General features: G+C 42.3%; 1 protein-coding gene and 1 long non-coding RNA gene across 2 annotated transcripts in view; one reads left to right on the top strand and one right to left on the bottom strand.

The window, feature by feature from the left end:
• crppa (CDP-L-ribitol pyrophosphorylase A) overlaps positions 1 to 12749 on the bottom strand; it is a 45289-nt gene that overhangs the window by 8200 nt on the left and 24340 nt on the right. Inside the window, exon 9 of the mRNA XM_070835843.1 lies at positions 10051 to 10182. Within this exon, the coding sequence (XP_070691944.1) occupies positions 10051 to 10182 (132 nt within the window). The remainder of the gene's footprint in view (positions 1 to 10050; positions 10183 to 12749) is intronic.
• LOC139205584 (uncharacterized) lies at positions 1107 to 11954 on the top strand. The gene is made up of 3 exons (XR_011584464.1): positions 1107 to 1187; positions 1556 to 1637; positions 11874 to 11954. It is a non-coding gene; the product is annotated as an uncharacterized lncRNA (long non-coding RNA).

Here is a 12749-nt window from a genome sequence, read left to right on the forward strand (position 1 = left end):
TGTAGAGGCTCATTTAATACAGTGAAGAATCCTCAAATCCTTTAGTAAGTGTAGAAATATCACTGGGGAAAAATACACCATTACAAGTAAAAGTCCTCCTTTTAAATCTTTAACTCCGTAACATCCAATGTCCCCGTTTTATTTCCCCTTGAAGAGCTTTAAGGTTGGAAAAATCCCCGTTGGTAATTCCACTCTGCCTGACAGTATCATATAGATTCTTTTGCAGCTTGTTCCAGCTTTTTATTGAGGGAAATATTCAAACCCAAAACTTCATGTTTTTATGGCTGGAAATATTCAAGATGTCTCGTGCAACGTTTTCTACACATCTCCCCCAAAATTCAGCCTGACATGTTTGGTGTCTTTGGAAACTAAAATCTGAAATAAAGATGTGTGTGTTTGAACATTTGGCTGCACAATGTCAGTTTGCCTTGACTGAAGTAAACAAGTATTCGCCGCAAAAATAAGTAAAGCAAAAGTACTAATTGTGAAGAGGAGTGTCGAAGCTTTCCGTGAAAAATTGTGTTCATTTCTAGTTTTGGGGGGGGGTTGCATGCTTTTAGATCAGCTCAAGAAGGAAGAATTCATCAGAAGATGTTGTGCTGTTCTGTTCTTATTAACTTTCTTAGTACATATCAAAAATCCTAATTATGAGGACAGCTAAAATTTAGTTTTGCTGCTTTGTGAAAATCGACATTTTCAGTCTCTAGGAGATTTTCATGCTTTCAGGTCAGTGTAAAAGGAAAAGACAAGGAAAAGGGCAAAATGAATGCACATAAGGCCGGAGGGAAGGAAGAAAGTAGGTATGAAAATAGAGGATAGCTAAAAATTGGACTTCAGTACTTCCTGTGCGACTTGAAACTTCAGTAAAACTTCTTATTTAGTTTCCACCTATAAGAATGAGTCAAACACTGACTGGAGAACAGTGTAAGACAAAGGGACAGAAGAGAAATGATTAGCTGAGATGAGAATGAAAACCTCCACAAAGTGGTTTTAATATTTACTGCTGCGCTTTGGATCTAAACAACCTTCAGGGTACATGTCATGCTTACATCCAAAGTTCAACCATAAATATAAAAAATGTGCTTGGATCCGAGCTGAGCTGAGAGATGACAGCGATATCAGCATCGTTTCATACTTGTTACAGCTGAAGCGTCTCCGGGGAAAGTGTTTTATTGAATTTCGCCGAGGTATGTAGTGTCGCTGCCTGAGTGTCTGTATTTTAGATACCCGTGTCGTTCCCACTCTGCCTCACTTCATCTGAATGAGGATTGTAATGTAGGAAAATGAATAAGTCTGAATCCCACCCTAGTTTTGTGCGGCTGTGAGTTTCCTCAGACTTTCCAGGCATAGAAAAAGCAAACTTTTGTACTGATAACTGCTTTTCAGTCCCCGTTGAGGGAACAATTGCTGCCACACAACCTTTTCACGGTACACTGGTAAAGCTCTTTCAACAAGGGTTTCCAAAATATCCTGTCTGGGGGCGTCCAGTGGGCAAACATAGCACTTTGTTAGTCACGTCTGATGTGCGATGCCTCGTTCTGTGTACCCTCTTCAGAGAAGACAAACCCTGCTCAGAATGGGCCATCGAGGAAGTCTGTATTTCCACTGGATCCCTCAAACTTTTTCAACAAGCTCTGGTGAGAGACGACTTTGTTTGAATTCGGCTGACCGAAAGACATACCTCAAAACAGTAAGCAGAACAATGGATCTTTAGTTGAGAAGGTATGAATGCAGGGGTGGGATTTATGAACTGGCACATACCAAATACCACACGCGGGGAAAGAGAGAGCCCCAAAAGCACACACCCCCTCCTCGGATGCCTCATTTACTTATCACACTGTATCACTTACACCGAATCAGGGAAGGAAAATACAGCCTATATCCTGGCCATCCGAGGTCAGCTGCAGGTGCAGGACTATTTCACAAAAGACGACATTTATTACAACCTGGTTTTCAGCAGCACACATCCTAGCCAAGGCATAGTGCCCTCACTTCCATTCTTAATACAAGCATGAGATAGTGATCACAGTAGGCCGTGGGCCAAACATACAAACATGGGTGCAACACTGTGTTTTTGTACCGCTGTCAAAATATCGGTGTACCACAGACTAAACATCAGGGGGTTACAGCCAGCCATGTGCTCTGACAGATGTAGTGTGAGAACAAGAAGGGACCGCTACAAGAAACTGTTAAGGAAAATCATTTTCACACACTCTGGGACTGTGAGATTCATTAATTACAAGACCAGATTTGAGTTCTTGAATGCTACCTTGAAATCTGGTTATTTATATAAATTTCCTATTGGAGTTTAGTTCAGAGTAGGAAATTTGACCCCAGCACTGGGGTCCAAACCTCAGAGCTAAAAGTGGAATGAACCTTCCTGGAGAGGACCTCCACATAACTCGCTTGGTCATTACCTCCTCTTAAATTACCCTGTTTAGTTTTCCAACATTTTTTGGACCGTTGGGCCATGAGTTAACAAACAAAAGCTTGATTTACATTTGTGTGTGAAGGGGCTTCAGCAAAGCTAACGTCTGAAGCCAGTGAGATCCTTTACTCAGAAATGTAACTACAAGTCAAGGCCGCAGTGGCTACAGAGATAGCACATGCAATTAGCAGCTTGTGTTTTCTTCTACAGGTTTCTGATGCCAGTGGAGATCGTTGAGAGGAACGTGAAACAGAAACCCAGCTAAATTATTACATTTTGGTGAGGATTTGCACGCAAAAGCTCCGCCATGAGCCCACTGGATGTTTTGGTCTGTGACCAGAAAGCAGTTAACATATTTTTTCAAAATTGTACAACATTCCTGTTGGTGTGGCACAGTCGAAATATGAATTTAAGTTTGGCGTCACAAGCACATTTTCGAAGGAGAGCTATTTTGCAAAATGTGATGTCTCGTGGCTGTTAGTGGATCTAACGCATAACATGAGAAATTCAAAATGATAGATTTAGCACTGATCTCCAAAAACCATAGCCCTGTCATAGCCAGTCAGCATGATGACCTGCTGCATGTCGATCCAAACACAGATTTCAAATGTTCCTTTTATTAAAAGGATTTTGATTGTTTAGCCTTGGCAGAGGTGTGTGTCCTCTGAGTGCTTTCTAGTTTGCCAACGTGACTGAAGGAGCGGGATAATTCACCAGCCTTAGTTTTGCCAGCATTTCGGGGCATCTGGTGGTATTTTCCCCGAGTCTGAACACAACGTGTGCTAGTCCGCAACAATTTTCCACCACGCCCAACCAGACAAGCATGTGTACCGAGAGGTCCCTGCAAACAAAAGCACTTGCAGAGCAGGAAGGTGAGCGCCACAAAAACTATTTTTTCAGGCCTGTTAAATGAAAAGCCTGATCCCTGCAGAGCTGCGCTTCCCCGCGATATAAGTGAAGAGCTGGAAGAAAACTCAAACCAGGACTACTGTGGGTGGTCAGAAACAGCTCGAAACCAAGTGGCAAGGCAAACATACATGCATGTTTTGCCCTTACTCTGAGTGATTGAATGTTTACAAACTAATTGTGAAGAGCTGGCTTACATTAATCTTCCATAAGTACATACCGTCTGTTTGTAACACTAAGTCTCTCCTGGAATGTAATTTCCAAATTGTCTGTAAGAGCCTGCATCAAGTCACATCAGCCCAAACAGCGCGCTTGCTGGTCTTTTTAATCTAAGAAATCAAAGCTGAGTAAACAGCGCTTTGGTATGTCTAATTCCTTGAGCCAAACTCCAGCGGTCAAGTTTCACACATACCGATACACATCTGGAGCACTCTCGGCACGGAGGATCAGGCTTGATATCCTGCACATGTTGCCACAGTGCGAGTCTCTCCCAAGGCTCTGACCCTAACACCCTACAAATACATCAGTGAGGAGGGGAGTGATCCCCGGGCTTCTGTCTGTATGGAGATGTAAGGATTCCACCGAGGGAGCAAAGTGCACAGATTCACATTACCGGGGGGATCTTAGATAAAGTTTAAAGACATAACAGGCTGAACAAAGGGAAGTACTTAGGCAAACTGCAGGGGAACGACTATGTGAAAGGGAAGAGGGTTTACATTGGACTGTTGTTCTGCCGCTAAGTACAGTGGGACGACTCACCAAGCCTGTCAGCTCTCCCAGAGACGGTGGTGGGATGTCCAAAAACATCTTTAAGAAATGCCACATCACTGCTTTCTGCAATATTTTGTTATTTCACAGCTGGAAATAGGGTCTTTTAATAAAGTTGGTCTTCTATGCAGCAAAGAGGCGCAATATTTTTTGAACTTCGTTCTCCATGACTGGAGAAAACTGATACAAATGACTGTGGTATTCCAGCAGACAGAACGTACTGTGCTGCACGGAGCTTGACTCTCCCTCCTCCAAACACCGTAATTCCATAATTCTGTTTTATTGCTCGTATACGTAGCACCGAATATCTACCAGCATTAAGGATTAATATAGCTTTCCTACAGTGGGCATAAAAAAAAAATTAAAATAGAGAAGTACAATCTACAGTCCAAACGTAGTTCGTAGTTGAGGAATGTGAAACATTGTTCATTTGCATATACTAACCACACTGTAATTATACAAAGCTGTGTAAAAACTGGCAAGTTCTCTTTGAAGCATCATTTCTAAAACAGCCATTTGATATTAGTATCAATTCTTCTTAGTTGTCAACCAGCCTTGACTACCCAGCGAGACTAATGCGTGCCGCTTTAGCCATCACATCTGTCTCATAATGGAGAAAATTCCTCATTTTGAGAGAGCCGGATGACGACAGTCTCTCAGAGCACATTGTGAGTTCCAACACTCTTTCATCGCACAAAATATAAGACCAGCCGCTCATTCATCTGAGGACAATTGTTGGATTTACTCAGAGAAAAGGTCAGGAGTGTGCTGAGACAGCAGAGACGGTCGCCATAACTGATCTCCCTTGACCCCGCCAGGGTGCGAATACACAGGTGTCACAGCACGGGCTTCAGCCGCCTGTGTAGGGTTTCAACTGTCTGCCTTGTTGGGCCTAACATGATAAGCTGTACGTCACCTGACGGTAGCAGTGTGAGAAACAGTGTGCATGGAGACCTCTGGAGAAATTATTTTCCCTTGGTGCTTCATTTAGAAAATTCTTCTGGAGTGAGTAATTCATTTTAAAGGAAATTAACTAAAGGACCAGATTTCAGTTATGGAACTTTGCAGTGAAACCTGATTGTTTATGACTTTCTAAACTCTGGCTCACTTTAGGACTCTTTTTAGCCGTATTATTTCTAGCTCTAAGGATGGCAGTGTCAGTCAATTAGCCAGTTCATCATTTCCAATTGAAATATCTCAATAATTATTCCTTGGATGGCTGTGAAATTTTGGACATTGATCCATTAGACTTTGTCTAGCAACACCTGCAGGTCAAAGTTCAAAGGAGAAATATCATTGGCGGTTCCTTGACTTTCTCTTTAAATTTTCTTCTACCGCCACCTCTTTGGTTTATTTAGCTCAAAGCACCATGGTGCTATAGCACAACCTCACAGAGCTGCTAGCGTAGCTTTAGACGACAATTCTTGTTTGAACAGATATTCTTTAAATCAGCAATTCCACAAATTTCTCATCTCCGTTTCCTTTGGAGCAGTACTGTGCCTCCTCATTAAGACCACTCGCTTATTCAGCGGAGGACAACGGTTGGATTTAGCCTGAGAAAAGTCAGGAGTGTGCTGAAACCACAGAGACGACACTCTCCCCTGATCTCCCTTGACCCCGGAGAGGGTACAACTCCACGAGTGTCACAGCAAGAGCTTCCCTGGGTCGTGTATGGTTTCACCTGTCTGCCTTTCAGGCCCAGATCTGAACAGGTAGAGGAGAATAGACCTATAGAGTCCTCTCCTTTTCTTCCTCCCTCCCCTCCCTCTTCTCCTTTCTCTCCCTCTCTTTTCTTCCCGGCCAGCTAATCTCTTCTCAGGTTTAGGATTCCCGGTCCGGGCTCTTTGAGGAGGAGGAAATATGGGGTTGGGTAAACATCAGGGCTCTCACTGCGGGGATTACAACACCCATATATCACCGTGACAACTCCCTTTTCAGCGGATGACAAGTCGCCAGGACCCTGTGTGAGGAGGGATCCAATGACACTTCCTATCGCCACTGCAGACACTGATAGCGTATACCGTCACCGTTTTCACAACATCGTGTCAGTTGACGAGGATCCGATGTCTGCACCTTCTAAGCCAACATCTTTAGATCGGTCTGAGGTTTTCACACATTATTGCACCTGATGTTTGGCTTGTGGGCATCTTCAGATGGGTAACAACACAAACGGAAAAAGACTCTGGAGAAGTGCTTTGATCACACGTCTCTTCAGAGAGACCGCTGTTCATTGTCCGTGACTCCATTTCACTCTCTCCTGTTGATGAGGCGAAGTGGCATGCATGGCGACATGCTGCTGGGTGTATTGTGCCTCAGTGGTTGGGTGTTACTCTGCATAATGTGAGACCACAGTCAGGCCTCGTTTGAGAAAATCCACTTTTTACTCAAAAAGACATCAGTAAAGGTCAGTGAGGTGGATCATTTTTCCAACCTCTCTGGGACGAACACAGTTCCATGTGCTCATGCATTTTAACTGTCAAAGGTTAAAATTCAATTAGTCAAATGGTTGTGCTTTTCCAAAGAGGTGGGTGCGTCCAATAATTCCTCTGAGTGATACATAATGAGAGGCAAGGGACACTTAAATATTCTCCATGGTTGTTCTGGACAACAACCAGTCACAGCAGAGAAGAAAATGAAATCATTTTGGGAGGAAACGAAACCTCAGATTTTAAAGTAGATTATATTTAACAAGGTTTTTTGTTCAAAAACCTGGAAAATACACACAAATCACTCTCGGTTTTCAAAAAACACTCACAACATAATGCCTCACTGATGTCACTGAGCACATCTGTCATATTATTAACCACGTTCTTTCACAAAAGCTGCCTCATATTCATTCATTCACTCACACAACTTTATATATTTTAATCTACTAGTCAGTTAGACACCAAAATGTGTGGACTTCATCCTTGAATTATAAGTGCAGAAAGTGCAACTTTTTCACTTTTATAGTGGCCATGTCCCTGTCCTATCCATAAACCAATGGTTTTAGTTGTCTACATCGTCTAACTTACTCTAATTCGTTTTCTAAACAGGACGCTACTCTAAATTTAGCAGAATTCAAGACATCAGAGTCAACTCAGTGATAATGCATGAACTCATTTTTTTAATAAACACTTTTCAATATAACTTGCCTACAAATATGAAAAAAAAAATGTCCAGGGCTAGCACCTGGCATGTGTACACAGCGTCTAAAGTTCAGTCTGATAAAAACGGAGGATCATTTTATTCGCTGTTACTTATCGATCTTTACACACTGTGGAATGTCGACGGACGCTAGCCCAGACAGGTGGACTATAAAACAAGATTAGTGTGTTAGCGAGGTATGCTGAGCCTAAAGCCGGGGTTTTCACTGTCATGGCTCTCTTGGCTAACCTGGCTAACTTGTGTTGCAGACATAAACTGGTGTGGATCAGATTATGTTTACGGTTTCCTTTTGAATTGGCTGCAAAAAGTGCCGCCCTCTTTTCTCTATCAGCGATTCTCAGCTGATTTTTGATTCTACATCTGCAAACTTATTGAGCTGTATGTTAGCGGTGCCTCTGAATACAGCCGTCCAGTTACAGTAGTGCAAACTGTAGCATTGCGTTGTCATGGGAACCTGTAGGTACATTCAGTTGGTGTGAAGAAAATCTGTAACATTAACGCCCACACACTAACAAATGTCAGATCATCCATACACTTGGGACTGATTGTTGGTGCCTCATCATATATTATTTATTGTTCTAACTTGGTGTGTTGTGCACATTTGGCTTTTCTAAATTTTACTGTATAAAACTTTATTTCATTCCACGGGAAGTTACTTGTTTAGCTCTATGCTGCTCCCAATAACCGAGCGTAGGCTGCTGTGGTTTAAGCTGTCTCTAAGAGAGAGAGTGGAATATGTTGTCTGCCAATAAATACATACTTTCTCATCTCTTAATTCTAATACTTAGAATACAATGTTGTTAAGAACAGTTGAATAAATACATAATACTACACGATAATCAGAGAGCTTCAAATAGACCCCATAATCGGTGATCTGTAACATTGATCGGAGCCCCATTAACACACACTTGACTGCACAGAGCCTCACACACATGTTAAGCAAAAATCAGAATTTATACACACTCACAAACTCACGTTTAATGGCTACGCTGCTACGGCACATTGGAGTTAACATCTCAGTAATGCGGACTGAGTGAATGTTTCGTGACACAAGCGGAGCTGTCAAATGTCACAGGAAGGAACGTATGTGTTAAACTGCGGACAGCAGCATAACTAAATGTTTTCAGTCTGATTCCCTCCCAAAGATATTTTGAGAGGAACAGGAAAACTTGACCCTTCTTCACCGGGAACAGAAAATGTAATCCAGGATGTTGTGTCACAGCGAAAACACAACAAGTCTGGATGTTGAAAACGCTGAATTTCATGGCCAAGAATGAAAGAGTCGTGCCTGTTAGTCAGTTATATAATTGCTCATTTAATCACGGAGTCGTCTCAAATGTTTATGGTTTTCAGCGGGCCGGTTTTAATTAAAGCAGCAAACACTGAGGACAAAAAACTAAATAAAAGAAAAACTGCAATTTTAAGTACAACAAGCGATCTGCACAGATTTAATGCATCTTTCACTAATCATACTGATTGCCTGAAAACATTCACTACGTGTGCACTATTGCCTGCTGTCAGATCCTTTTTATTAAAGCCATAGAAATAAAACAAACTTAGAATTTGCGAGCAATATTCATATATACTGTACTGTTGACAGAGGAAGAGTTGGCAGGCATGAATGAGGCCATCTGGGAAGAGTTATTCTCATTATAACAAAAAGCTAACAGTAATTTATATGTGGCTGTATTCTGCTGTTCCACTATCTCATAACGATAAGCATTTTATCACGGTGAAACACGCAGCGTCTCCGTCCACTCTCCTCCTTTTCTCTGTTCTCTCTTAGGAGTTGAAGCAGGATGACTAATTAACAGCATTAGTGTCCATAATTCAGAGGAAAGTCATGGTGTCCAACATCCGATAACTGAATCAAATCCATATGTGGTCCGGCAGCGTATCACATGCCTCGCTATCAAGAATACACAGCATCTCCTTTTAATTAGGCAGCACTGTGATGCCAAGGCCTCCACTTCAGCTCACCGCTTTCTATTGCAGGAGTGAATAAGCCCGACCTGCTCAAACACCCTGTCGCCTGAGGCACACGGGCTCTTACAACTGATTTGTGACATGATGCGGCTGCCAAGAAACCTTGTTTATCACTCTGCTTCAGTCAGTCGTGAGCATAAATCATGATGGATGTCATATTCGAGGCCAACGATGCCATGAATATTCAACGTCTGCCCTGCGCATCTGGCCCAAAAGGTGCAATTTGACTTGACGGCTTTGTTAGCTTGAATACAGGCATGTCTTAGTGTGCTGGATGACTAATTCTAATTCATATAATCCTGTAACTACTGAGAAGTCAGTTATGGATCCCAGGTCGACCACATCCACCCCGATGACTCCATTACACACTCGGAGGGCCTCACAGCAGATTCCTGTGACACACCGCTTAACCGGTGGTTGGTCTGCAGGGTGCTTTAGACCTGAAGCACCTTTGCATCCCTCTGGCATTCATAGTACATCACGCTCGGCGGAAGGTGAAAAGTTGACATCCTACCCTCTCAATCACTCCAGCAGGCCCACATTTATTACCGCTCGCACAAATAACAACAGACACCAGTCCAGGAATACGTGCGCACTCGCACATTAAAATGTGTGATAAAAGACAGAAACCTTGCCTGAAGCATGACAAGACATTGGAACGAGACACTCAGAAGACATTTCCCATTCTGTTTTGTTTGGCCTCTCTTAAATATGCATTCACAGCTCAGGAACTCTGAGCTCACTTTAGGAAGAAATAAAAGAAAAAAATGAAGAAGAAGAAGTAGAAGAAGAAGAAGGGGAGACTCAGATCCTACCTTTGACTGATGAAGCTGGAGGCCATAGAGGAGAACATTTCGGAGCTTGGCTGCTGAGGCCAGGTCCATGATAGCTGCTGGCTCTACCGCCCTCCCGCTGATGGACAGCTCATCTGAACCGCTCAAATGCACCTATCAAAACAAAGGCCACCACACCCAATCAGAAACAGCTTGCCAATACTGAGGATCTCTTACCAGAACAGCAATTGTGCCCCCTTTTTGGGAGCAATTACGACTCATTGTTCAAGCAGTCGTTTAAACATGTTGCAACTCAATAGGCCTGTTTAGTTAAGGTTGTGTGTTCAGGCCTGAGCTCTGCTGTGCTCACAGTAAACACGCTGCCCGATATACAGTTGTGTCTGAGGATATAATGATCTCTAATTCACTTGTAAATCTTTGGAGCCTCTGGGGTTTATTTGCTACAATTAAGGCAGCATTATCCAGACACACTGGTTCACATTACTGTGTCATCCTTAGCTGGTTTCCATAACCGTACCACTGACAGAAAGTTAATTCAAGATTTATTCACTGCAATTATTTTGTCACATATCCTTAAAACTAAGGCAGCGAGACACGATAGTCAGGAGAATCATTTCAAATGTGTCAAGACATCTGCTCAAAACGTGCAATTATTACAGTTCCACTTGAATATCAATCAGATTTTCGCTGTCATCGGGTGAAGTTTGAAGACTCATTAGTCAGCACATTAGCAGGTGTTAAACTTCCAGGCCACTACTTCATGTGAGTCTGTGGAAACACTGATGCCACAGTGATTTGTGTGCCAAAAATATGAAAATATGAAAATATGAGTTCCAAGACACAAACTCGTACACATGCACGAAGACAACGGCATGAATCAAATGTGTCATATCTTGTAGTGACCTTCTTGAAGCCAAAAAGGTTATCAAAGGATGGATGTTCTGTTTCTATTTCGTGTCGTTACAGACGTTAACATGTAGTAACTGCCCAATAAAACCACTCGTGTCTATCTTAGGCCACTGGGCTGTTCTACTGGGATGGAAAGTAGACCTACACTGAAAAAAAATCCAGATTAAAACTGCTACTTTGTACAGTGTACTGTGCATCTTTAGCTCTTTACAAGCAAGGCACACATCAAGGTGTTTCTGCAGCAAACTACTAAAAGGTCAGTTGATTGTCAGTACTGACAACGGTGACATATTTATAGCCTCACCAGAAAGAAATAAGAAAGAGTTAAGATAAACAGACTTTTCTCCAGCAGTCGAAAGAGAGACACATCCACAACACCCTGACTTTGCTGCTATGAGTAGCAAACAGGTGGTGGCCACAAACTCACTTACACTGACCGTGGGTACCCTAAAACAATAAAACTGCCACACTTAATCTAACGCATGGTGCACAGTGAATACTGTTTCGTGACAAATGAGAACAATGAACAAGGCGGAGGTTAAGTTTATCTGACTAAGTAGAGTTCACTATCGCACTTATACAATGACCAGTTCCCAATGAAAGTAAAGGGTGACTGTTACTCATTTAGTTTCTTTCTTTCATGTCATTTATTTGTAGGTAGTGTAGGTACCCTTCAAACTTCAAAGCCTTTAACCTGTGATTGACAAGCTAATAGAATTGTTGGCAGTACTGAAATATGTCTGAGGTGTCCCAACATGATTTTATCCTGCCGGTCAGTCAGACAGCATTTTCTGGGGCGACTATACAGAAAAAGGAAGACATAGCAAGGATTTATGATACCTAACAGCAGAACACATCTACTGTCCATGTGACACCAACAGCATGGGGTTGTTCTTTGAATAGCGATGGTCATAGCACCTTGTTTTCACAGACAGTTTGAAGCCGTGACCTCCATTGACCAGTCTGCTTCCCTGCCCTGGAGGCTACCACCTACACTTCAAACTCAGTCATCCCTCCACTGATCACTACCATGTGATCCAACCTGGGATAAATAATGGGCTCTGTGTGCAACCTAACAACCTGCAAAAAAAAAAAAGTTTGGAAAAGACTTTAGCGCTGAACTGAGCCACATCACTTAAAACCGTGACACTCTGGGGCTGCTTCAAGTTTCTTGTAGCCACAACTTCCCAGACCGGCTTCACACACATTCTAACGTGACCATGAAATCAGGTTAGAGAAGGAGAGAAAAGTAAACGTTGTGTGATCTGTTAAAAAAGCCGTCTGTCTGACACTTTCAGTGTTTCATGTAGCCTCTTCTGATATATAATCTACATCATGTAACGCAGTAGAACTGTAATGAAGGAATATTTTCATTGTAGATTATTTCTTCTTCAATTCTTTTTTCAATTAATCAGTTCATTTCAACCTATGAGCTGTTGGTCAGTCAACAGTCCGAGTCCCAAGAGTATTCCATTCACAAAGATATAATCTTTATGAACAGATATCTGCATGTTAATGCAGAATCTGAAGGAAACTGTCAAGATTTTGGTATCGGAAGCATTTTTTGCAGTCCATTTGTAGTCTGAGTGGTATTGACCAGTCACGTTTGAGCAGGCTTTGGTAGCATCAGGGTAACAGTCCATGTAGGGGAAGAAAGATGCAGAATGCCCCCAGGGGGTAAATTGTCATGAGACAATATCTGATGGATTCCAAGATTTCAAGGAAAGACGGCAAATCCACACAATTGAGGATGTGGAACCATGACTGACTGATCATCACAATTCCAGTTCAGTCAAAATGGTTGTTGATTA

The sequence above is a fragment of the Pempheris klunzingeri genome, chromosome 8 (genome assembly GCF_042242105.1).
Source record: "Pempheris klunzingeri isolate RE-2024b chromosome 8, fPemKlu1.hap1, whole genome shotgun sequence".
Classification (NCBI taxonomy): Eukaryota; Metazoa; Chordata; class Actinopteri; order Acropomatiformes; family Pempheridae; genus Pempheris; species Pempheris klunzingeri.